General features: G+C 45.3%; 1 protein-coding gene across 1 annotated transcript; it reads right to left on the bottom strand.

Moving 5' to 3' along the window:
• Window positions 1-551: 551 nt before the first annotated feature.
• Window positions 552-27,744, bottom strand: DTD1 (D-aminoacyl-tRNA deacylase 1). The gene is made up of 6 exons (XM_059832965.1): window positions 27,683-27,744; window positions 24,685-24,775; window positions 21,596-21,831; window positions 12,839-12,936; window positions 2,947-3,123; window positions 552-1,147 (listed from the first exon to the last, which is right to left on the bottom strand). Exons 1-5 carry the CDS (start codon window positions 27,723-27,725, stop codon window positions 2,968-2,970), a joined length of 624 nt encoding a protein of 207 aa, XP_059688948.1. The 5' UTR covers window positions 27,726-27,744; the 3' UTR covers window positions 552-1,147; window positions 2,947-2,967.

The following is a 27,744-nucleotide window of genomic DNA, read 5'->3' on the forward strand; positions in this document are numbered from 1 at the left end:
GGATGTTTGAGTTACTGCTGAGCAGTGCTTACACAGAGTCACGGCCTTTTCTGCTTCTCACCACCAGCGAGTGGGCTGGGGGTGCATAAGAAGTTGGGAGGGGACACAGCTGGGACAGCTGACCCCAACTGACCAAAGGAATATTCCATACCATATGATGTCATGCTCAGTATATAAACTAGGGGGAAAGCTGGCCAGGGGACCGCTGCTTGGGCTGGGCATTGGTCAGAGGGTGGTGAGCAATTGTTTTCATTTGCATCACTTGCCTTTCTCGTTTGTTGGTGTTGTTATCTTCCTTTTCATTACAATTTTTATTATTATTATCATTATTATTATTATTTTCTTTTACTTCATTCCACTTATTAAACTGTTTTTATCTCTACCCACGAGCTTTCTCGCTTTTCCTTTTCCTATTCTCTCCCCCATCCTGCTGGGGCAGGGGGAGAGTGAGCAAGCGGCTGTGTGGTGCTTAGTTGCCAGCTGGGCTTAAACCACGATAGGAATGCAATACACAAACACCAACAGGCACTCAGCTAGCATCATTTGTTTAATAAAGTCTTTTCTGTTTTTAAAAAAGTTTACAAGACAGATGTGTTCCACACGATAAACGACTAGCGGCTGATCCTTCCTTTTAATAACTTAATCCATGCAGAAAGACTGGCAGGCCTAATTTGGTGTTACGTAGCAGCTGAACAATATACCAAAATATACATAGATCTACACGCTGCCATGGGAACAGGTAGCACATGACACCACAGAGTGCGAATCAAAATACAAGCCTGCATGGATAATTTTCAGAATTCAAGTGTAAGTTTAAGGAAAAACCCTGATTTATCTTTGAAATGGAGCTCATGTACTGAGAGTGAATGTTCTGCTACAATCTGCCTACAGTCACCCTTTATTCAGCAGTCATGTGAAAACACATACACAAAAATGCTACAAGTCCTTTTTACTACTGATACTACACATTAACAACTGAATCTGATAGCATTGCTTTGGTTGTTTCAGTACAGAATGATACAGGTTTCTAATGTCTTAGTTCTGTTTTCCCATTTCCATTCTTTTCCAAAGTCATTGAAGAGAGGTGCTGAGGTGAATGTCTGTTGGGTATCTCTTCAAGAATCCAGTGTAGCTTTTGTACGAGAAACTGTGGAAGGGAAACAAACAGGAACGTCACTGTAAGTAGAGTAGAAATTGAGTATGATTCCTTCAAATCCCATAAAGAAAAGTTATCTTTACTTACTGTCACAGCATAAAAATTAACACTAGGTTATCAGTATATCCCATTTTGGAAACCTTCAGCTCCCTAGAATTTCAAATGCTATTGGAATGGTCAGACTGCCCAAAGCACTCTAGAAGGCCTGCAAACTCCTGCTCTCTAAAATGTTCTTATTTCAACAAGCAACCCAGAAACAGCGGGGGAAACCTTGTATTCCTGTAGCATAGCAGCAAGGCCAACAGTTGCTGAGAAAGAGTACACCCTCGCTTTGTTTTCTAAGACGACGTTCTCCTTCCCAGTGTGCCTGCTCATCTCCAGTATTAAAACAGGAAGGTGCACCAAGCATAACGCTGAAGAGAGCAGAACTCATGTGATTCCAGCTGTTGTACGATACGACAATCCACTTCTGACCGCAACCCGATTAGTGAACAGAACCATTTCACACCAGTCTTGAATCTTCTCTCCAGGAGGCCAGCATAAAAAAGCCTGTGACTTGAAAGTTTCTTTGATCCCTTTTCCAGGTCAATCCAAAACAAATTAGTACATTTCCAGGAATCTATTCAATGCCGTATGCAAACTCATTTATATTAGTACCACACAGATAATACAAACTTCTATAAAACAGAAATCATCCCCCAATGTCTGACCACCAGGGAAATCCGTGGATTTTTTTTTTTTTAAAAAAAAGCCACTTTCTGAGCAATGCGTGATACTGAATTGCATAAACCCCAAGCCAGACTGAACTCTAGGGATGGGAAAACGTGAGAAAGGTTAGACCTTAACTTTGCAAAGCTGTTAATAACTAAACTGCATAGCCAGCTCAGGGCTTCAGTGTGGACATGAGGGAAATAATACTTTCTCGAGAGCTCAGACGTGTTTGAAAGTTCAAAATCAGCAATGTTGACTGGGGGCGGGGGGCAGGGGGAAGGAAGGCAATGAAAGCTGTGTCCTGAAGACTTAAAACTGACTGGAAGAGTATGATAAATACATATCTATGTATGTAGATAATCAATGACAAAGGATTCAGGTCTATATTCAGTCCAATTCCATTCACTCATGTCCCCGCATGTCCTCCAGGTCAAGTGCCTGAAGGGAGAGAAAATCCCAGTTCTGATACTAAATTCAAGGCGCAAGTCTGGCTCTCAACGCCTGGCCTAACGTTCTCATTAGATGGTGAAGGTATCTGAAATAGCCTGCTATCAAGTCATCCCGGGAAAGAACAAACTGAGGAGGGAGGGGTAAGAACCATGGTGCAGTTGCAGTTCTGGCCTGTCTCCAACTTTCAAAATGTTTTCCACTTCCATTGCTGGGGACTATGTGTTATTTGGGTATTACAAATGGTGGGGGCTGTTCCAGAGTGAACTGCCTGCTAGGTAAGGACAGAGAGAGAAACACAGCCATGTACCTCCGCTCTGAAGGATACAAAGCAGGATTCTGAGTTAAGTGACTGCTGTGTCCTAAGACCAAAATTTTAGATTTCCTGAGTCAACCTGGAAACAGTCGTGCTGACTCACAGATACACACCTCCAGCCAAGCACAGAACTGGGCTGAGGTTTTCACCCACTTCTGCGTTCTGGTGTGCCGACTGCAGATAGAGGTGAAGGTTACCCGCCAGCAAGATTATCAGAATTTCACCTTTCAGCACTTCTAACGCAACTCTCTGCACCCAGGGTTAGAGACTGCTGAGCAGGAGGACACAGCTTCACAGAGGAGTGGAAAAGCCAAACCTGAGGCCTGCTTTGGATGAGCTACGGCTCTCTTTCCGAAGACACATCTCCTTCTGCTCCACTGCTTGCGCTGGGGTCATCCTTGTTACGGGGAGCGTTTCTTTCTCTACTTGACTCAGACGGCACCTTGGTTCTGGTCTTCTCTTTTCTTTGTTGCTGTTTTTCAAGTTTTGTCAGCTATTCACAAAGTAAGGAGAGCGAGAAAACACTTCATGAAATAAAACGATTTCACAGAATCACAGAATCACTAAGGTTGGAAAAGACCTGTAAGATCATCAAGTCCAACCATCACCCCAACCCCCCCATGCCCACTAAACCATGTCCCACAGTGCCACGTCCACACATTCCTTGAACACCTCCAGGGATGGTGACTCCACCACCTCCCTGGGCAGCTTATTCCAGTGTCTCACCACTCTCTCACTGAAGAAATTTTTCCTAATATCCAGTCTAAACCTCCCCTGGCGCAACTTGAGGCCATTTCCTCTTGTCCTGTCACTTGTCACTTGGGAGAAGAGGCCAACACCCACCTCACCACAACCCCCTTTCAGGTAGCTGTAGAGAGTGATGAGGTCTCCCCTCAGCCTCCTCTTCTCCAGGCTAAACAACCCCAGCTCCCTCAGCCGCTCCTCATCAGACTTGTGCTCCAGACCCCTCACCAGCTCCGTCGCCCTTCTCGGGACACGCTCCAGCACTTCCATGTCCTTCTTGTAGTGAGGGGCCCAACACTGAACACAGTATTCGAGGTGCGGCCTCACCAGCACCGAGTACAGGGGCACGATCACCTCCCTACTCCTGCTGGCCACACTGTTTCTTCTACAAGCCAGGATGCCATTGGCCTTCTTGGCCACCTGGGCACACTGCTGGCTCATATTCAGCTGCCTGTCAATCAACACCCCCAGGTCCTTTTCTGCGGGGGAGCTTTCCAGCCACTCGTCCCCAAGCCTGTAGCGTTGCATGGGGTTGTTAGAAGAGGGTTGTTCAGAAGACTATTTCTAAAAAATCGTAAATATGAGCATTTGTATAAAACTTGCAACTCAGATTCACAACACCAATACATATATCAATAAAAGAGAAAAGAAAAAAAAAAAAGGCCAAGGCTTAGATTTTTCCGAAATTTGGAGAAGACAGTGAATTATCATCATACGCTAACATGATCACCCCCTGTGTATAAAAGAGAAGTGCACATATTCAAAGGACTATCCTCTGCTTTCCAGGGTTCCTTCTCCACGCAACACAATCTGCAAACGTGGAAAAGAGTAAAACACAAGGACCAAAAAGGGGAGCTGGATTCCACCAAACTCCTCTTCTGTTTTGGGTCTTAAGCGGCAGTTTTGTGGTTTCAAAGTTGCTGACAACAGATGTATCCCAAGTTTGGCCATCCAGCACGCAAGAATAAATTTATTTTATTCTTTATCAGAGGAAGAGATATATGAGCCTTAACATTACCTAAGATATAGATAAGCATTTCAAATCAGCTTGGCCAAAACCCTTGGCTAACGCTGCCTTGCCACCTCTCAGTAGAAATGCTTTCAATGCTACTAAGAGTCAAACTAAGTTGCACATAGCTGTCACTTCTACATCTCTTTCCCATTTTTCAGAGAAGCAGGTTGCAGTAAGTTTTGGGGACACTACATATTGATAGCTACTTAAATCACTACACTTTGTGCTGTTTATCCGTTTGGATAATTTCTGTAACCTACTCATTTCTTCTACTGCTTCCACAATTTCCCCAAGATAAAGCACACTAGTCATACATCATAATTTCATGGCCGGAAGATCTCTTCTGAGGTGAAATCTTCATAGAATAAAATAAGCTAGATTATGTGTGTTGATTATGAATTAGATGGGCTCATGGAAGATGCCTACAAAGACGTGAATCTGAGCTCCAAGTCAGTAAGAGCTAAGAGCGCAGACTGCAGAGCCTTGGGAGGATGCACAGCATCCCCTGGTACCATATCCCCCATACACACCCTCCTTGAACACCTGCACACATGGACTTCTAGTCTAACACAGATTATTCTTAGCTGGCTATTTCAAAACTAAAAATAGTTTATTTTTACTATGTGAAATGACAGAGTACGATGTAGTTGTTGTCTAGCGTGATCCAGTCCTCAAGTCATAGATGGAACAAATGTGTTGGGCATGATACAGGCAATATTTTAACTCCCATGTCTGACAACATGCACACTGCTCTTCTGCCAACAAGCTTATATACACAGCATGTGAACGTTAAAGGTAGTTGAGAAAGTGAGTGCATCTGCAGGAAGGGAAACAAAAGTTTGTGAGCCCCTAATATTAAAGGTACTCAACCTTAATTAATGGTACTCCCATGGTCTCTATGCAGTTGGGTTTTATTTTTGCAAATGGTATTGGGGTCATCCAGCTGCTGAAATCAGAACTGGGGTTTCAGTGATCTTCATGGCACAAGAGTGTACCAGAAGAGGGCAGGCACACTGCATTAGCTGCAGGCTGAGGAGACCGAAAGCACAGTTCCTAGGTTTCAAAATCCAGATTTGTACGCATTTGAATAACTACCTGAGCAGGTAGTGCACATTCATCATTCCTCACTGGCCCTCAACCTAACAGTCAGTAACTGCGAAGTACCCCCCACCACAAGTAACCCCAACACCACGCCAAACCACAGTCAAACCTGCTGCAACAAACCTATGAACAGCTGCTGCAGTCTGTACCCCTTTCTTCTACTGCAGTGTCAAGGCTCCTAGCAGTCACCCTTTTTTGACAATAATGATGCAAGAAAACATTCCCGTTACCTCGTAGTTCTGTAACTTATAACTCCATGAAACTTCTTTGCTTCTGTAAATAATGTCATTAGTGAATGACAAGAGACCCCCTCTTCTCTAACTAGTGTTTCTGATTACTTGGAAGAAGAAAAAGCCGAAGGCACGTGACACCGATAGTTTAAATTGAGTTACCTTTATCTTTGAGAAGGCTGTGAGCTAACCCAATAAAGCTAACCCTGGATATTCCAAACATGAAAAACAGCAGTGTATTCACGCTATAAGCCTTGTGTTATGCAATACAGAATCCACACCCATAATGTATATTTGTTCATATATAATTTACATATAGAGGCAGAAATGGCTCAATATATGATAGTGTGTCGTATTACCATTTCAAACGCTGGCCATTTTCCAACATAGTCTTGGGGGCAAACAGCATGCTCACTAGGACTTCTGAAGTATATATAGTTACATACAGTTTTATAAATACATATTCATGTGTACATATAGTCTGATGTACAAGGGGACCCTATTCTCTGTAGAAATAGGAGTAGCATTCATATCCTAGAGTAAACAGAATGCAACAGATGGTCTCCAAAGTTATGACATGCATATTTATCATGAAGAAACTCATAAATTACCTAATTCTGTAACTAATTAGTTTGAGAACAATGTAGTGCAGAGGGCAAACAAAACAGCAGATACACAGAGATAAATCCAGATCCATCTTCACACCTGGCCCTGCAGCAGACCAAAAGCTCTACTCATGACTACTCAACTCCATCTCTTTCTCACAGGGCAACATCTTTAATAGATGGAGAAAAAACAGGAGCAGGAATAACCTTGGAATATTTAGAACAACTCCCAGGTGGGCATGATCTGACAGCAGTATTCACCCAGCTCAAAGAAAAATGACACAAAAAGTTGATTTAGATGAGGGGAGAGGATAATTTGATAAGCTGTCCATGTCTCATACGAACAGGATTTACTTTTTTTGAAAATTGTAACAAATTAAAGGTAAAGTTCATTTATGAACTGTTTCATCCATCTAAAACTCAAATAATACTGAAATAGATAAGGATTTGTGTGTACCTATGGACAGAAACACACACACGCATGCTCTCCAACCTGTGCATACACCGTGATCAGTCTATGAACCAAAGTTCAGACACAAAGATTAAAATGCATTTCTTTGCACTCATTGTTATTACACAGGCAACAAAAGAATTCCACATCTCTTGATTTTTTCATTTCTGTGCTTATAAGGTGCTTGAGTAATTCAAAAGTATGTGTTACAGGAGTACACTCCACCACAAAAGGTCTGGCAGTGAGTTGAAAAAAGTTACAACAGTTAACTTTTTGGTATTACAGTGAATAAAACTTCAGACACACAAGTGTGGTCCAATGAAACACATCTTTAATGTGTTTCACAGACTGTGTCCATACTCATCGTCTCATCTGCATAAATATCATAAGCTGTTTGTGGCTACTGCCTTACGATGTTTGCTGGCTAGCTGTGGAGATGGTGCACCTGTAGAGAAAGCGTCTAACTCAGCTTTACATCTATAAACCAAAATTCATTCTTTTCTCAGACATCTTGGAAGGCTCCTACAGATTCAAAGTGTGGGCATCTTACAGCAGAAACAGCACTGTCTCACGGCAAAAGTACTGTTCGTGCCTGAGATGTAATGCTGGGCTGGTCAGCAGTGTGTAGCGGTTACATTTGCACAAGCACTGAAATACCCATAACACCACATCGGACATCTTGCGCGTTGAGCTATGACATGCATATAGGCAAAAATTCATGCACAGGATTAGAATCAGTGCCCCTCAATCCGTTAAGACAGTCTTATCTATAGACGTAAGAGGAGTAAGTAAGCCTGAAAACTTACATGGAAAATAATGTAAACCTGTACATGTCAATCCTTTTACCTCAAGCCACAGTACCCTGGAATCACTCTGTGTTACAACTTTGGCCAGAACCAAAACCCACAAATCAATCGGCTGTTCTTCAGAAGAAGTCCTTTATGGTCCCTTGCCAGCAGTCAAAATCTGCTTTGGGGATCAATACCTGGTCTGACCCAACTGCTGAATTTCTGAAGCATGAAAGAAGTCAAAAAAATCTTGAAACATCTCAAGTGTTTGAGACCATTTCCCTCGCGGCCACACACAAAAGTGCAGGAGTCCTCAGTCCACAGAAGGCAACTTTTCTTTTCTCCGATTGTAATACAGATATTTTACATTGCTGAGACGCTACCAATGAACTAATAATCTCAAACTATGTGGACATTCCTTTGTCTCCAACATATCGACCAACATGTAGAGTGATAGTTTTGAAAAAGGTCAAAATTTACATTTGGGTTGATAGCTTCTTTGACAAATTCTAGCCTGATGCAATTTAGCAGTACAACACAGACATGAAATTATAAAAATTGAGTAATCACAGTGCTAGACTGCACATGTGAAAGAAGGTTTCACCAAGGCAGAAACGTCTGCCGTTACGTCAGCTGTAATACTATGTCACATCACTGTTGCAATCAATTTGCTGTAGTAAAAATATGCAAACAGGCACACCAAGTCCCCCCCTTGAAAATGCTAATAATTCTCTGGGTTGCTTTGCTGAAGTTAATTTCCCACAATTCAGAAATGCCTTAGTGTCAACCTTCCTTGAAGTTCTACCTTCTTGAATACAGAAACATATCCTTTGTTTTCCTTCTTCTCTGGGATCAGTGTGTACACTGAGGTTGATTGCTGCTCTAGTGACAGCTTTTCCTTTTGCGATAGCCATGAATAACACCAGGAAGAAGTGAATGACACCAACAAGAGAATTATTTTGTTAGCAGTCTGCCAGAAAATCAGTGGCAGTGTTCATGTTTCTGGAACCTAAAACCACAACAAGATCTGCAGATGTGTGTTTTAAGTTTCACTAGTGATGTGCCAAGCTGCTACAATTTCAAATCTAAAAAAATATAAATCACAACAACTTTTAAGGACATGTTACATTTCAGGAAGAGACCAATCCTTCAAATTGCCGTAGGGCATTACAAAACTAGCAGTTTAATAGTAATGCCACTAAGCAAATGATAGCACTGAGATAAAATGAGTATCAGAGGTCTACTGCAACAATATGGAAAGGTCGTGACAGAAGAAAAGTAGTCTTCACAATCTGTTAAGGAGATGGCAGATCATCTGACTTTTTCCTTTTCCTTTCCACATATCTACACCTTAGACTTATGATCAACATGTTATTAGGAGCTTTTTTCTCCGTGAGAAGATCCTTTTGGCCAATGAGCAGCTCATGCAAGGAATTATAAACTTCATTTTGTTCCTAGAAGAAACATGAGCAGCACACAATGAAGTTACAGTATATAGGCCCAAACCCAGCCGTTCATCAGTTAGCCTCATCTAACACGCTAATTTTTATTAATTCTGCAAGTGATTTATTTATACCTCTGTAGTACAAGTACATTTGGATTAATTAATTAATTCTAATGCAGTTTTACTAACTACATTGCTAAGGAATTATAAAGATCTGATTACCAATTACAACCACAGACAATCACTCAAAAAAAAAAAAGGTATTTCACTGTCACATCCAATGACATAAAAGAGCTATTAATCAGCAATTATTTGTCTAATCTCTTTCTGTTAATGTCACATTAAACACTGCAGGATGGTTTATTTATCTCTTCTTGCTAAAGCAGAAAGCAACAAGACAAAAAACACACCATCTCTAAGTCTTAGTTCCCATGCTACACGCAAATCAACAGACTGTATGACAGAAGAGAATGACAAATTTAAATTGGTTCTTCCTCATCTTGTATGATGGGTGAGAGATGATGGCACACGTCAAATAATATCAGGAAAGGATGCTTAAGAGTGTCAGAAACAGGAGTGCCTCCGACTGTGCGTGTTAAGGACCTGATATGAGCTGGAAAAGATACCCAGTAACAGGTAAAAGAGCTGCCAATTTTCAAGTAAATGGGGTTCTTTGAAACATGACATAGATTAAATTCTTTGTGCATCCAAAGCGTACAAGGCTGGACTGCTTTATCGGTGTCTGTGCCACTGTAAGAGCTCATCCGTTTCTGTTACAAGAATCCCCCACATCTGGACTTGCAAGGAGCTGGAACTGAGGGTGGCTCATGAAATGTGTGTGGACAACATGCTGCAGAAGGAAGGTAGGCAGGCAAATTTACACTACTCTTATTCTCATATAAGGACTGTCCTGAACCCACTCAAATAGCCCTGAGAAGGACTCTGTCCTCCTTTTCACAGGGTCCAGACACAGACTCAGTAAGAAGATACTTGGTGTAACCTTACCTTAGGATAAATGACAGTGCTCTAAGCACATCCTGCACAAGAAACCTCATCTTTACTGATGAAGAATGAGGTTTAAGGAGGAAAGGAAGGCAATCAGCAGGAGAAACTGAAGCAGAAACATTCACGTTAAACAGCAAATTCATGCCTGACAAAGTTTGAAAACCAGCATCCTTCCCAGTCCTCAGCCCATGTTATGGCCACCAGGAAGGTGTTGTCAGATGGGAAAAGCAGGCAACCGTGAGGGCAAAACCCTTAAACAACACAATGTTCCCCAACAAAGAGATAGAAGCTTGAAAAATCCAGTATGCCTTGGTGATTCCTCTTGGGGTATTTTACACCCACACACGGGACAGCGGGGGTAAAAGCTCTCTCAGTGCTCTCCATTTCAGTCAGAAACTGCACCGTGCCATCCTTCAGTGATCCACCTACCCTTACACCAATGATTGCCACTGGACTGCTTGAGCAAAAAAGACTGGTCACCAGCTTTGCCCTAGAGACCAAAACACCACAGGGCTCCGTCTCATAGTCACAGGCAGCAGAACATGATGCTGCCATCCATCCTGCCACTAATGCCCTCAACTGCAGGCTACAATAAATGCTGCTAGAATAAGGATATGGCCACCTGCACCTGAGACAGAGCCATGCAAGAGCACGGAGAATTCGTGCAGTAAACATTGCTTGGTGGCATGGAGGGAACGTGTCTTTTCCTATTTCACAAAGAGCTGGAGTGGCAAAAGCAGAGGGTCAGTACTGCCACAGTTACCACAACTAAACCTCAGCCTTAACAAGTCTATACCATAAGTTTAGTTCCAGTTGGAAGGAACCTACAACAATCATCTAGTCCAACTGCCTGACCACTACAGGGCTGACGGAGAGTTAAAGCATATTATCAAGGGCATTGCCCGAATGCCTCTTAAACACAGACAGGCACAAGGCATCAACCAGCCCTCTAGGAAGCCTGTTCCAGCATTTGACCACCCTCACAGCAAAGAAATGTCTCCTTATGTCAAGTCTGAACCTCCCCTGCCGCAGCTTTGAACCACGCCCATGAGCCCTATCGCTGGATCCCAGGGAGAAGAGCTCAGCACCTCCCACTCCGCTTCCCCTCCTCAGGAAGCTGTAGAGAGCAATGAGGTCACCCCTCAACCTCCTTTTCTCCAAACTAGACAAGCCCAAAGTCCTTAGCCCTCCCTCACAGGACATTCCTTCCAGCCCCTTCACCAGCTTTATTGCCCTCCTCTGGATGCATTCAAGGACCTTCACACCCTTCTTAAATTGTAGGGCCCAAAACTGCACACAGAATTCAAGGTGAGGCCGCACCAATGCTGAACACAGTGCGATAATCCCCTCTTTTGACCGGCTGGCTATGCTGCGTTTGATGCACCCCAGGATGCGGTTCGACCTCTCGGCTGCCAGGGCACACTGCTGACTCCTGTTGAGCCTGCTGCCGACCAGCACCCCCAGACCCCTTTCTGCAGGGCTGCTCTCCAGCCACTCCTCTCCCAATTTATACCTGTGCCTGGCATTACTCTGTCCTAGGTGCAGAATCCAGCATTTCGACTTGTTAGATTTCATGCCATTGATGATTGCCCAGTGCTCCAATCTATCCAAATCCCTCTACGAGGTCTCTTGTCCCTCCAGAGAGTCAACAGCACCTCCCAGTTTAGTATCATCAGCAAACTTACTAAGGGTGTGTTCAACTCCTGCATCCAGATCACTGATAAATATATTGAACAGAACTGGCCCTAGAATTGAGCCCTGAGGAACACCGCTGGTGACCGGTCGCCAGCCAGATGTAGCCCTGTTGACTACAACCCTCTAAGCAATGCCCTTCAGCCAGTTCTTCACCCAGCGCACCGTCAACTTGCTCATCTCACAGTTGGACAACTTGTCCAGAGGGATGATGTGAGGGACAGCATCAAAGCCTTACTAAAACATGGAAAAACTACATCCACTGCCTTCCCTTCATCCAATAAGCAGGCGACCTTAACATAGAAGGATATCAGACAGGACTTTCCCTTCGTGAATCCATGCTGACTGTGCCTGATGATTGCATTGTCCTTTAAATGCCTTTCAGTAGGACCCAGTATAATCTCCTCCACATTTTTTCCAGGTACTGAGGTTAGATTAACAGGTTTGTAGTTTCCTGGTTCTTCCCTCATGCCCTTCTTATAAACTGCAATAACAATTTTAACAAGGCTAAGTGAAGTGTTATACAAATAGGGTCAGTGTGGCCTCGCTGAAGCACAGCTGGTAATAACAATCCCTCCCCCTTCTCTTTCAGCCTGGAAAAGTTGGTCCTTGTTGTGTTTAGAGGACGAGAAAACCTCACCACTGCATTTGGTTTTCAGCACAGCTTGTGCTGTTCCTCAGCAGAGCTAACTCTCCTCTCCACTCCAGACTTAAATTCAGGACTTAAATTTGCTGTTCTCTTGTTTCTGACAAAGAGGCAGCTCTCCAGTTCCATCCAGCCACCCACATGCAAAAGTTCCTAAATGTCAAGAAACTTCACTAAAAAAATGGGAGGGGGTCCAGACACATTAAAAACATAGTTAATGAGTCATGATTAAACAGCAGCTTTAATGATGAGCAAGAATAAACTGTAAAAAAGCTGTTTTGTGTTACACACACACGACCTTTACCAGGATAGCAGGCAGCTATCAACAGGCCAGGAACTGAAGAAAACAATGCAATTTAACTTTTCAGAGGCTGCACAGGAAGCACAAGATCCTCATGCCTAAGGAAAGCTATACTGCTGCATAACAGGAATGCTACAAATCTGCAGAGGTGGCAGGTCCTTTCCAAGACAGACCTTCTGGCTCACTTACCTGTTTAGGGTCGACAGTGGCAGCCGGGGACTCCAATTCTATTGTTACAGGACCATCGTTCTGGATGTGCACCTGCATGTAGGCACCAAACTTGCCATCTGAAAAGGGAAAAGACAAGAAGTGCTGAGGGCTCTTGGAAGGATAACACATACCAAAATCTTTACCAAATGTGCTACTAAAAAGAAAAAAAAAATACGTAAAAGGACAGCCAACTAACAAACTGCAGAAAGCTGATAAGAAAAAAACAGTCTATGTGCACCCAGCTATATGATCTGACATTCAGAGATGATAAATACGCAGCTAAGTACAGAAATGTCCACAAAACAAACCAAGTCTCCAGATAATCAAGGTTCTCACAGTTCAGGATAGGCAGGATAGTTCTCACAGGCAGGAGATGAAATTTGAAAGTATGTATGTTAACAGCTAAGCCTAGGGATCCAGTCCAGCTAACCAGCTGACGTTTTGAAGATATCTTATATATAAGCAAAGGATAAAAAGACCTGAAGACTACTCTGAAGCATTTGACATCGAGTATCCTAGAGGAGGGGACACTGGTGTGCAGCTCAGTCCCAATCTGCTACAGCAATTTCTACATTCCAGTTTGCAACCTAGGCCGTTCTTTGACAGAGTATGGCAAAAAGGGTGGAAAAAAGACATTGTCTACTCCCTCAACACTGCCTACTTCACAGGAATACACTTCTGAAATCAGAAACATCTATGCCATTTGTCATCAATGGCATTTGTTAGCATACCAGCTGAGACACAGACCACATTTTTGGTAAGCGTTTGAGAAGTTTCCACCACAACAGACCCATGACATTTTTATCCTGTAGAGTCTACAAAAGCCATCCCTTTGAATGCTCTCTTCTCCTCGCATCTCATTTTTCTTTGTGCAAACTTCCTTGCTCCTTTTTTTCTAGTCCAGCTTTCTACTCCTCAAACTCAGCCCACCCCTGGTTGAGCCTACCTGACTGCTCACTCCCACATATTCTCTTCTCCTGTCCCGCACACCTGAGTAGCCTTTCTAGACCTTCCTGTAGGGACAGCAACAAGAACAGACGCTACCATATCAATACAAATGCATGGAAGAGAAAAAGGTGTACTGCAGCAAGCAGACAGCAGTTATCCAAAGACTGGAACAGTCTCACTTGCTGGGAAGGCAGGCCTGGAGCCTGCTTAGCAACACAATCAAAACCGCTTCCAGTACCACCTCAGACAGTGAGCAAGAACATGCTGAAAGCTGTAGGCTCAAACGTCAGTGGAGCAACCACCCACTGGGAATATTTATGTGAGACTTTGCATAGCTACACAGCAGCTTTCCATGGCAACATGTGATGTCCCTGACTGAACAAAGGTCAAACCAAACTGTCCTGATTCTTCACCAACATGTTAGTGGGGACAAATAGCTCTGGAAGAGTTTTCAGACTTTCCCTGTCACATTCTGTAAGTCAGATAGAAGTCTGGTATTTGCTTAAAAGAAAAAGGAAAAAGAAAAGGCATGCTCAGGCCTGTCCAACACATATGGGCCATATCACAACAGATCTTTTCCAAAGGCCGTATGCCACAAGCCATCCCATGAGCTAGAGATACAAGCTCTGGCAAAGCCAAAATCTACAGCGCTGCACAAGAGCCCGCTGGCAATGGTCCAGCGGCCAAGGAAAAGGTTCCTGGACTGATCACTGGAGAGTCACAGCAACAGAAACACCAATGGGAAGGGGGAAGAGCATGATTCGAGGAAGTATTTCTATGAAAAGGAATGTGATTTACTGAACAAAAAGCTGCACAGTTTTACCAGCTGCACTCCTCAGACGTTTTCTGCCCCACAGAGGAGGTGGCAGAAGAGAACGCGTGCCCAGTGTCCCAGCTCGCTGTCTCTACACAGGCTCCTTTGGTCAAATCAACCTTCTTCAACGTTTCATGCGAGCTGAGAAACATTATGGGTGTTGAATCTAGAAACCTGACAAAGGCATGGCTGCCACAGCTGCACACCCCCAGGTCCAAACAGTAGCAAGGCTGAGCATGTATTTCCAGTTCGGTACATATGCACAAACACATGTATGCCACACACGCATGCACGTGTATATATATATATATATACAAACAGCCAGCTGCACAGATACCAACACAAGACACACTCAGCACTCACGTGAACACAAACAGCACCTACAGCCTCACCCCGAACCCTTCACCAGCTGGTCAGGATGAAGGTCCATTAGTGGGAAATACGTACATATATACAATGCGGACCCCTGCAGCAGCTGGGCTTAGACACTCAGTCTGCCCAGTAGCTGCCCCTGGATCTTCGGTGTTCCCGGATGCTGGCACCTGGGGATACAAGCCCCTGGGGATACAAGCCCCTGCGGCCTGCAGTCCTGCTCCAGCTGCTGGTACAGACCCCCTCGCACACATGCACATACACACACATCTCTCCCCCAAGCTCTCTGGCAGTTTGCTGGCTCCCCCCTGTCTCACCCTTAGCGACAGACACAGGTCTCGTCCGTAGAGATCCCCGGTCTCACCAGCAGCTGGCCAGGACTCCTCTAGTCCCTCCAGGAGCCAGTTCCTCCTGTGCGTCACCCTCCGAGACAGACACCTCGCCAGCTCATCCTGCCGTGTATGTGCTCACTCACCCTCACTCGCAGACACGGGCCTTGGACCCATGGTCCCACTCCAGTTGCTGCACTCAGACCCCCATTCGCATAGACGCACACAAAACAGTGGGTCCCTCACCCAGGAAAATAGTTAGAAATGGACTTTAGTAAGAAGACAAGGCAGACTGTGCTGATCAGGTGCAGGGCATGGCCACAAGCCTACTGACCGGTCATTGCTTACATGTGGCTGGCCCTTTTTATACCCATATCCCTTTATTTTCCCATGCTTGTTCCTCCTGAAATCGCCTAGATCCACCCCTTTCCCTGCCCTTGCTTCCTCACCTAAACATCCCATAATAAGTCTTGTGCAACCCTGAAATGCTCTCCTCCTGCGCCTGTCCTGTATCTCTAGGCAGTGACGCCCCTCAGTCCAAAAGGTGCTCCGGAAAGCCACTCCTGTTGACTCCCCAGGATGGGCATCACATCTGGACCACGGGACTGAGGGTCCCCAGGACAGCCCCGGAAAGGATTTGTGATTCTCTGAGTCCAGAATTTGGGTTTCCCTGCCGGCCTCTGTGCTCCTTTGTGTGTGTGCAGACCAGTTTTGCAACACATATAACCTAAGAAGAACTATTACAGCAGGAGTGAACACATCTTCCCATCTGACAACTGCACTGTAGGGTCAGTACCCTCTGGACGGAGGGGACAACTGAGGCTGCAGTCGCGTCAAAGAATGGCACATCAGAAGTTACTGGCACATCAACAGTTACTGCTTTAACAAGGTGCAGCCGACTTCATTGGGTAAATGGGGTAAATAGAAATACCACGAAGCTGTCGGTATTTCAGGAAAGGATCGGTGTGTTCTGAATGCTAGCTAATGGTGCAGAAGAAAAAAAGAAGAGAGTTACTAAATAATTACAGAAAATAACAGAGAATTTACAAGACAAAAGTATTACAAAGAAAGCAAAAAAAAAAATCAAACACATCTGTTCTCATTTTATAAATTTGCAGGAGCCTGGAACATGTAAAGGGTCCCACTGAGAAAAGATGTCAGAGCAATCAAAAAAATAGGATTATAATTTTCCAGCACAGTTTTCAAACCCTTTGCCACCCATGATAGATGAGAACCTGCAGAGAAAACCCCAGCAGTTTTTCTGTAAACCTGTAGCTTATGGTTTCACTGGTGAATCGTGCAGGCACACGTTTTCAGAGATGCCTATAAATGACTCTCAGTTGAGAAATAAAAGCTTGAAGAATGCTTGCTTTTGGTTAGCTGTATCTGCACACCTGAAGTCGAGCTACCATAATGCGTAAGAGTCTCTTAGAGAGCAAATACCGACTACAGCGCAGGAATCTCACAGAATTCTTTCCTGCACAGAAACAGTTTCTGCATCTGACAAGAACAATAAAACAAGACTCTATACCGTCATGCAGACAATGAGGGAAGGATCTACTGACACGCTTAGAAAGTGGTTATATTGCTTCTTTAGGAAGATCAAGCAGACACTACTTGAGCTGCTGCTCCAGAAGGGTTTTTGTTATGTTTACAGTGTATGTGGAAAGAGCTGTACCTATATGCTGACCACATAAACCAGTCAAAACTAATGCATCTTTCTTTAACAAAATAATAAACAAAAATACCGTCTTAAACTTGATTAGTGGAAGCAAAACTTTTCAAATAGCTCTCTACATATTGTGTCATCCCTCTGCTGTACTCTACCCACAGAAAAGGACTGCCTTTTACACTTCCCATAAGTGTATGGACCTAAAAAAACCCGTAAACTTCACGGGCTCCTTTTTTCCAAGGCTAATAAAGTGGTCAAATAATCCTCCACCTTTACCAGAACACTCAAAGCCACCCCCATGTCACAAGCGCTTTCTATCTTGTTTCGGCATCAGAACTACTGTCGAGGGATGTCTTTCTATAACAGCTCCCTCCCGTTCTCCTTATACTTAAACTTCCAGCCTTTTGACCCAAGGTCACCCCGGGTCAAGGTGAAGCACAGCTCAGAAAGTTTAAGATTTAGAGCTAATGGAAACAGTACTTAAAACAGAAATGTCTGCTAATGCTGCCCCCTCTGCAGCCTCTCTCTTCCAGACCTTCCTCTCAAAGACAGGAAGGGTCTCAGCGCCTTGCAACCACCACAATATGAAAGGCAGCGCGGGTTTCAGTCTCAGCAACCTCATTCTCTCGAAGGATTTAAAAAGCCAACTGAGGGAGAATTTCTTCACACATTCCAAAATCCCTTTATTGGTCTTAATCCAAAATGTCTTGTGCACAACCACACGCCCTCATCTTCAAGCTTTCAAACACACCGCGAAGGTGATGTTGTTGTCGGAGGCAGCTGCCACCCTCCCTTATCACAAATCGATACGACCTGTAGTTTCAGGGACCATGGTCCCTGCACAAGTATGTGCCTTCCTCATGGGACGCTTCTGGATTTTTGTGCTGGCAGCTCCCTTATGCAAGAAAACCAAAGGGTTCTAGAGGTCCATCGGTCCTCATAGCTCTTTTCAAGAAGTGCCCCACTGTAACACAGCTTTTTTCTCTGCAGCGTCAGAGTCTAGTCTTGCCTGAAAGAACAAGGGAAAGCTAAAACCTAGTTTCACAATTTCTTCTTAAATCAATGCCTAATTCCTCCTTAGGAAGAGATGCTTCTTCAGCAAAATCTCCCCGTGTTGGCCGTCTGCCTCAAAAACATGCTCCCGCCTTCCTTCCCTTGTCCCAGTGTCTACTGTAGTTTCAGTATACGGCAATTCATATAACCTTTCAGAGAAGGCGTTTTTCATTTGCGTGTTGTGGTTTCCTGAAGAGGTAGGCTGAGAGACAAGCCTGACTCCCCTAAAACAGACTGACATCTGTGGTACCACTGCATTTTGCATTCACCTAGGAGCACACCGGTGAACACATCACCTCTGCGGAGCTGGGGCAGACAGGCTGCAAAGGAGGTGATTGTTCTGCCCTTGAATGCAACTTTGGAAACTCTGATGCAGACAAATCCCTCTTCTGCACAGGACTGCAAGGAACCTGAAAACATCATCTCTTCCATCCCTCTGTCCCAAGAGTCTGTCTGGATTTATTTTCATTTTTTCAGTCAGAAGGAAAGGAGGTACATTTCCTACATGACCCTGTACCGTCCATGGGAGACACTAGCAACTTACCCTTCAATACCGTTTCTTTTCCTGCTTTTTATACCACAATGCTCTTCAATGTGGTAAGTACCTTCGCTCACTTTAAGACTTCTTGACTGATCAAGTCATCTCCTTGCAACATCCTCTGCAATAAAATAGGATCCTACAAGTATAATTAAAGTGACAAATTTATTCTGCTGGACACCTATCTCTTCAAATTCCTCTTCCCTCAGAATCTGGCACGCACACCTTCTTCAGAGGCAAAGAAGATCTTTGAGGTGAGACAGACAAGCCACATCTGAGATGTAAAGACTTGAAAATGAGATATAATTTACTTTCAGAATATTTTTTGGACATATGTCAAGCCTCATAATCTAGAAACTTCTAAGCTTGTCTGCTTGGAAAGTTATTCCTAATTAACCCCCTGCAGGTACTCCTGCTCCAGATAAGAGCAGGTATTCCAAAGTGACAACACTTACAAAGGGAATTAATCAGAGGGAATAATTCTGCTCCCAGCTTGCACCAAAAGCTTAATCTGAATTAAACTCCTACTTGTTGAACAGTTCTCTCATATATACTCGGATAGATATTGCTATTAAGGGAGTGAGATACTTGATACTCTTTGCCATGCTAATCCTTACCGCCTCAGAAGACTAAATCCACATTCAAGACAGAGAGTGAAGGCCCTGACACACAAGGAGAAGCCTTGGCAGGCCCGGTTTTTGGATATCAGCTTGCGCAACAGAGTCCTGAGAGTGGAGTGAGGTGTTCAGGAATGAATTTCACAACAAGAAAGCACTGAAGTGAGACAAGCAAGGATTTCTGATGCAGCCTCTCCTTCCCAGACATGGGTGTCCATGGGTGTCTTAAGAAATCGGTGTGAAACTAGTAACCACAGCTCTGAACCTTCTCTGAGATTTTGTTTGTCAAAACATGTGAAAGAAAAATGGGAAAAAAGTGTGAAAGAATGGTTTGCGCTTCTCTTTGGGGAACACTTACCACTCTGAGCTCCTAGCAGGCAAGCTCCGGACAGACCAGATGCCAGACGGAGGAGCTGCCTGCCCAGCACCTAAAACCGTGGCACACGTGTAGCCCAACTTCAAACAGCCAAAGTAGTCTATTGAAAAAAGATACTCTGTCGATGAAACCACAGGACTTAGCCTGCTATCCATGAACCAGCCAAGCTTCAGAAACTTTGCATGCACAAAAATAAATAGATAAAACAAGCAAACAAACAAAAAAAAAAAAAAAAAACACTGGCAAAGCAATTAGCACAACAGAAACTTCAGTCATAAGAGTCTAACAGACTTGGATGCAGCACAACGCAGACCGGCACAGCCTAAAAAGAAAGCAAAATGATAAATTAACAGGTGGTTCCAGTGCCGCCAGCAGTGTCAAATGCATGTGTTACCTGACACAACAGCACAGGCAGCTACTCTTGGGTTTCTAAACCTATGTTTTCAGCATGAAAAAAAGAAAATGCAGAAGTGAAAGTTCTTTTTGCAGGAAGCGTTGGCAAACAAGTGCCAAAATATGGGCACTTAACAGTGGTGGCTATCCATTTCAGGTGTGTAACTGTTATCCACTGAAAAGAGAAGTTCAAAAAGCTGCTGTGAAAATATGAACTGATTGAAAGTATTTCGGAAACAGAGCATTTTCCAAAGTCCAAGGACAAAGATGTAGATATACGGAGATACATACATTTTTCTGCACCTCATTTAAGTGAAAGAAGCAAGCCCACACTTGCTTTTAGTTTACCTAGACATAAGTGTCCAACTCAGTCAAACCTTACTAGAGTAAATGTTATTCCCATTGACTTCCCAGGAATTTCTGTTACCAGAGGCACAAGAACGGGTTCTAACTTAGTCATAACTCAGCAAAGATAAAGATTCAAAAAGCACATACTCTGAATTTGTTAGAACAGAAGTCTTCTACGGTACGGACCAAAAGGGATGCATGGAAGGGGTATCAGAAGTGCATTCCCTATCATCAACGAATGTTGATTGGAAGAATATTTCAAGTTACTGGAAAAGTGACACAAGACGGACATTTTATGTGTGCATTTCACTGCGTCTCTTTGGAAAGTACTTCGTGATATGGGTACCTGGCATAATTATCTTTCTTCTACAGTCAATAGAGAGATTAATCTCTAAACCTTGCCCCAGCTACTGGTTTTCTGCCTTTTTTCCCTTTATTTTTCCCTCATAAGGAAAGTAAGGCTGACCATTATCATGCTCTCAGTTTTTCCACTTCAGTCTATCAATAGCCCCCATTTAAAAAATAGCCTTTTCTAGACACTTGTCTTCTGGGCAAGTGTATCAAAAATTCAAGTCTAAATACGAAGACAGCCAGAAAGCAAACAGAAAAGCCAACAGAAAAGATTAAGGGCAGATAGAACACAAATGCAAAGGGAAGCCAGGTATTTTCTGGTAAACAGAAAACTGTTGCATACATGGCGTAGAGTTGAGAAAAGATAGTCTAAATCAAACGCTGTTCTCAAGTAGCAGATTACACCTCCCACTGTCATCGTGACCATTTAACAGAATGTAAAAGTAAAGTGACAGATGGAGCTACGCTGTCCTTCACACACTGGCGAAGCCTTCGAGCCTGACTAACCACATATGCCTCAGAAAAAATGCCCCTCCTGGGTTAATCCAGCTACACAGCACAAAACATCCAGCCTTTGAGGGAGCCTGACCCCCGAGCTTGTTCTGATGGCTGCAGCCTCTCTGGGTTACATTGTCAGAGTCATTGCTCACGTTGTGCAGCCGGTAACAATACCAGAACATCTACATGTCAAACTATTCCAAAGGAACGCCGGGAAACGGCTTGGCTAGAGGAAGACTGGAGTAATCACCCTGCTGGGCTGCTAGTGAAAATACCGTAACATCCCCTCATGTACTGCTGCGTAAAGACGGCTCCTTTGCAACACAGACAGAAAATCACAGAATAAAGAAAGTAACAATCAGGGAAGAGCACACACAAACAAGGTCCGCTGGTCACATCAAGGACCTTACCAACCTTTTGCCCTTACCTTTAATAAGCTCTGGTTTGTAGGCTTTTCTTAGCTGCTCTAGGAAGTTATTATAAAAACACTCCGCCTGCTCCGTGGGCATTGCCATGTGGTAGTCGGGCTTGTTTCCTTTCAGGATGCACTGGAGAGTAAATTGGCTGACACACAACACTTCATACTGTTTATCCATCACGCTTTTGGACCAGTGCTTCCCACTTTCATCTTCAAATACTCGCAAGTTCAAGATCTTTCGAACCCTAGGGGGAGAAAAAGATAATTCCTAAATTGTCCCATGCAGGATCAACAGGTACAAGTTAATGCCTACCACAAAGGATGAGATAACAGGGGAGGCAGATGCGTATTCATTCTGTCTCCACCTAACCAGATATCCCTTTGTCCCTTCCTTCCTAAACCATGGGAACTTCGTCACATTAGGCAGAGCCATAACCAAGAAAGCCCTTACACATAACATCGTCAGACCACTCATTAACATCATCATTTTACAGAGCATGAGATCAGGACAGAATAACTGCAAGTTACAGGGTGACATAAAGATGGCATAGGAAGTAAGAAAACTTACTCTTCGCTATCTGATGTTTTGTGTCACAACATTATTTAACATGTGAATAGCTTTGGGAATTTTAATCCTCCCACCGCACTGGGAAATCACACTCGGTAAGAAATGACATCGTCCTAATCTGTGGTTGTTTCCAAACACAATTCACATATATTCCTCCAGCTTTGTCACCTCCTAGCACTCTTTCCAAACCAGACCCCACAAGCCACATGAGGACAGCACTTGTTCATCAGGATCATAGAATCATAGAATGGTTTGGGTGGGAAGGGACCTTTAAAGGTCACCTAGTCCAACCCCCCTGCAGTGAGCAGGGATGTCTCCAACTAGACCAGGTTGCTCAGAGCCCCATCCAGCCTGACCTTGAATGTTTCCAGGGATGGGGCATCTGCCACCTCTCTGGGCAACCTGTGCCAGTGTTTCACCACCCTCAGCGTAAAAAATTTCTTCCTTATATCTACTCTGAATCTACCCTCTTTTAGTTTAAAACCATTACCCCTCGTCCTATTGCAACAGGCCCTAATAAAAGTCTGTCCCCATCTTTCTTATAAGCCACCTTTAAGTACTGAAAGGCCTCAATAAGGTCTCAACCCCAACTCTCTCAGCCTTTCCTCATAGGAGAGGTGTTCCAGCCCTCTGATCGTTTTTGTGGCCCTCCTCTGGACCCGCTCCAACAGGTCCCATGTCTCTCCTGTGCTGGGGACCCCAGAGCTGGACGCAGTACTGCAGGTAGGGTCTCACCAGAGGGGAGCAGAGGGGCAGAATCACCTTCCTCGACCTGCTGCTGGCCACGGATGAGAGGAGGAAGGCAGGGACCAGTGCAGAACTTCAGGTGGCAGCAAAGTGGTGACTGGGACTTGCTTGTATTTGTATTAAGGCCGATTTTTGGATCTGGGGGGCAGAACTGACTGGTTTGAATGCTCAGAGAGGACAAGGAGATCCAACATAAATGCATCCTGAAAACCAGCAACCCAGTCTATGGCTGGACTTTGATGGATAACAAGACTTCATGCATGCCACTCTCCTGTCTTTGGTTTCTTCTTTTAGCTTCTACAAATCTGCAGCATCTATAAACAAGGGAGCGTATCAAGTGCAAAGCATTTCAACTGCAGCCGTCAGCCAGACACTTTATGCTGCAGCAGAGGTGAGGCAGTTGCTATAAAACAAAGCCGAGACTTTGTTGTAGTCATAGAATAGAATCATAGAATCATAGAATAGTTTGGGTTGGAAGGGGCCTTTAAAGGTCATGTAGTCCACCCCCCCGAGGCACAGTCATAAAACCTATCCTTGCCAATTTGTGCATGTCAAAGACAAACGGAATTGACTCCTGAATGAAGTGGATGGTTAAAAGCCTTGGAAGGCCCCAGCGCATAAGCTTAAATCATCGTCACTGCTCGGTTTTAATGATAAAGATGTTTGTTGTTTCATTTACAGGATTACTAAAGTTTCCTTTAATAGGACTTGAAGAGCCCGGTTAAGCTGATTTTTTTCATTCTTTTTTTTTCAGATGCTGGCTTCCTGCCTTTCCTGCGTCAGTCATCCAAACAACCTGGTGTTGAGAGCACAGTCGCTACGGATCACCCACTCGCAATATTCAGAAGCATCTTTCACATTCACCAAGGCAGGAATGAGAAACGACCAGAGAGCAAATGTTACACACTGAGGAGGCAACCAGTAAGGCAAGCCAAAGGAGCATGTCATTCATAATAAAATCACCTTCAGCATTGCTGCAATTCTCTACAAGTTTCACATGTTTATGTGAGATCTTTGGTGACCTTTAGTTCACATCCCCACTCTCTACTTTCTCTTCTGCATCTGCTAAGGGTTGTTTTCACCCTCGCTCACATTCTTCTCTCTTCACTGCTTGAGCCTCTCCTCTTCTTGACATCAGTTAGCTCTATTGCCTGTTTCTTCTTTGCCTTCATAAGAACCGAGGTCAGCCCCAGAGCAACAAACAGTCCGAAGGAGACAGAAGCAGCCCTTGGAGAACACTCTTGTGCGTGTGTTTGCTGGCCAAATCACAACCTTTTGTGGCCATGGAACAGATGGCCAGAGCCAGCCCTCCAGGCTGCCAAAATTGATTCACTTTTACAGAAAAGTAACTGACGGGACTATCCAGCCTTTTGGAAGGACAAAACTTCTCACGTGCAAGCTAAAATGAGAGTTTGAGGTTTCTGATACATCCCATCCTTGAAGGATGGAGTCCTTCGGGGTAAATGCATACAGTAAAAAGGACAGACATTTAAAAAAGGGAGATCAGAAAAGCCCAACATGTTGATTCTTCCTTTTTGAGTCTGTTCTTGACAAAAGCCACATACACAGGGAATGGAAACAGATTCTTCTCAATGGAACATAAAAAGAAAACTCTGACTGGGGAACCTGTATTCAAGGTAAAATCTGAAGAGGAACTAACAGGCAAACCTGAGTTTCCCAACAGGAGTGCCCCATTTGTTTGGCTACTGCACAGGTATCACTGATTCAGTGTCAGAAATGCACAAAGAGAAGAGTACAAGGCAAAAGGAACTGTGTGACTTACATGTGCTCCAGCTCTCTCTGCGTATCCTCCAAAGAAATGCCCAGCAGCACACAGAGGCCTCGTCCTATTGAACTTATTTGTTCACCACCCACTGGGGAAGGGGGGAAAAAAGAAAAGTAAGGCTAAATGCACTGTCTCATTTTATGACACAGGTAAGCACTGATTTCAGCTGGCAACTGTACAACCACCAAAGAAAACATCATTCTAAACCCTTCTTCTCTGTCTTAAGCTTGTTAGAGAGAAAAGATCACGTAGAAGCCCTCTTTCAATTTGTGAGGGGCTAGCTCAAGATGCTTACTCTACCATTTAAAAACACCGTATAAACGTTTTTTACTACAACTGCATCAGCAATGCTAAGCAGAGAGGTGGCAGAACTCTCCAATCCTTGTAAAAATTATCTACCTGGTTGATATCAACAAGTGTACTCAATTTCTCTACTCCACCACTCCCTACATACTTTGCATTAATTGCGAAAAGGTGATTACTACTTGACATAGTCCTCGTGGGTTTTTTGAAACATGACTTTTAACAATCTGCAAATTCTACCCTCCTAGTTGGGAAAACAATCTCTTCACTGACATTTACAATAAAACACAAACCATTGCAGATCCATTGTGTTTTCCTAAGAAATGTTTTAAATTATCTTAATTTAATTAAATGAACTTAATTTAAATTATCTTGACATGATTGAGCCTGAGATGACTGTAGTAAGATTTAAATGAGGTCTTAAAACTGAGATAAGCATCAGCTACTCAGCTGTTAAAACTATATCCAGGCTCATGCAACTGGGAAAAAAACGAAAGGAGGGCAGGCCCCCAGGGAAAGCTGAAAGCTTGTGTCTGTGCAAGTGGCTGGATCCAGACTATTCCCAATGGGCAGAAGCAAACCAGGGGGGGAAACTCCTCCCAAAACCTCTTCCTTTCCATCCCGTCTGGGTATGAGCCCTCCAGTGCAGAAATCTCTCCCCCTGCTAAGCACAGCACTATCTCCCTCACGGAGGGACATCTCAAACTCTTTAACGGCCAGAAACAACAGTTTAAAGCCTACGCAGAAACGTGGCAATAAGTCAGCCACAATCTCGATGCTGACGGGGTCTGACCGCTATTGTACCCGCAGTACCAGCTGTGCAGAAAAGCTGTGCTCCTTATTCGCAAGCATGCTCTTCCAGTGCTTACCGACCAGCCACACACAAGCAGAAGCTCGTTATTTCACATGCAGGCTGTCCTGCTGCACACCCCTGGGCCCCGCAGCAGGCACACTGACTGCCTCCCATGGAAACTTCTTGGGGGTTTTAAGCGTCTTGAACACAGAAGGTCCAACCGGTGCAACAGCAGGGACGTACCATCAGGACACGCCACTCCTACCCACAGCTAAGCGAGCACCAGGGCTATCGCTGGCTTCCTTGACCCACGCAAGCAATGCACGGCAGCGACCGGGACAGCACTGCCGACACACGCAAGCAACTCGAAAAGGTGAGTCAGGCTGCGCTGCCGACAGGCTCGCGATGCAAGGAGGAGACTGCAATGGTAGTGCCGACGTATGCAAGCCCGAGGGGAAGGGAAATGGGTTGGCACCGCCACCACGCACAAGCAATGCAAGGAGATGACTGCAATTGTAGTGCCAAGGCGTGCAAGGAGGCAACTCTCATTAACAGAGACAACACGTGCAACCCATGGGCAAAGGCAACTGGGACGGCACTGCCGCCACACACGAGCAATGCAAGAAGATGACTGCGGTGCCAACAGATGCAAGCAATGCAAGGAGGCGATCGCAACAGCACCGCCAACACACGACAGCGACGCAAGGAAGCAACAATGATTATAGTGCCCGACACATGCAAACCATGTCCCTGGCAAGCGGGACGGCCCCGCTGACACACGGAAGCAATGCAAGGAGGCAATTTATAGTGCCTGACACATGCAAACCATGTCCCTGGCAAGCGGGACAGCTCCGCTGACACACGGAAGCGATGCAAGGAGGCAACTCTGATTATAGTGCCTGACACATGCAAACCATGTCCCTGGCAAGCGGGACAGCCCCGCTGACACACGGAAGCAATGCAAGGAGGCAACTTATAGTGCCCGACACATGCAAACCATGTCCCTGGCAAGCGGGACGGCCCCGCTGACACACGGAAGCAATGCAAGGAGGCAACTTATAGCGCCCGACACATGCAAACCATGTCCCTGGCAAGCGGGACGGCCCCGCTGACACACGGAAGCAATGCAAGGAGGCAACTTATAGCGCCCGACACATGCAAACCATGTCTCTGGCAAGCGGGACGGCCCCGCTGACACACGGAAGCAATGCAAGGAGGCAACTTATAGCGCCCAACACATGCAAACCATGTCCCTGGTAAGCGGGACGGCCCCGCTGACACACGGAAGCAATGCAAGGAGGCAACTTATAGCGCCCAACACATGCAAACCATGTCCCTGGCAAGCGGGACAGCTCCGCTGACACACAGAAGCAATGCAAGGAGGCAACTTATAGTGCCCGACACATGCCAGCCGTAGGAGAAGGCGATGGCAACTGCCCCGCCGACACAGGCCAGCAACGCGCGATGCCTGCGACCGCAGCGTCGAGGCCTGCGAGCCGCTCAGGGAGGCAACTGCAGCGGCCTGCCACCCCAGGCGAGCAAGGCCGTGCAAGGGGGCGGCTCTCCTTAGACGGCACGCACAAGCCACGGGTAAAAGCAACCGGGACGGCACCGCCAACCCCCCCGGGCCATGCAAGGGGGCGACCGGGCCAGCGGGGCCGGCACGGGCCGGCAGCACGAGCGAAGCAAGCCGGCCCCAGGCAGGGGGACGGGGGACGGGGGACGGGGGACGGGGGGCGCTGCGTGGCCGCCGCGGGAGGAAGCGAGGGCGCGGGCGCTGCCCAGAGACGCGGGCAACGCCACAGGAGGGGACGAAGGCCCTGAGGGGGCCGCGCGGGGGGAGCGTGGCGGGGAAGGGAGGCCCGGCCCCGGTGCCCCTCCCGGAGGCGACAGACTGACCTGTGACACTGGCCTGGGCCACCCGCTGGACGATGGCCTTCATGGTGGGGCGGCCGCGCAGC

This window comes from Gavia stellata, chromosome 37 (genome assembly GCF_030936135.1).
Source record: "Gavia stellata isolate bGavSte3 chromosome 37, bGavSte3.hap2, whole genome shotgun sequence".
In the NCBI taxonomy this organism is placed as follows: Eukaryota; Metazoa; Chordata; class Aves; order Gaviiformes; family Gaviidae; genus Gavia; species Gavia stellata.

Coding starts and splice junctions, on each gene's coding strand:
- DTD1 (XM_059832965.1), bottom strand. CDS start 27,725: ATGAAGGCCATCGTCCAGCGGGTGGCCCAGGCCAGTGTCACAG. Junction 21,832..24,684: donor CAGAGAGAGCTGGAGCACAT/GTAAGTCACACA, acceptor TTCTCCCCCTAG/GGTTCGAAAGATCTTGAACT. Junction 12,937..21,595: donor CAAACCAGAGCTTATTAAAG/GTAAGGGCAAAA, acceptor TTCCCTTTTCAG/ATGGCAAGTTTGGTGCCTAC.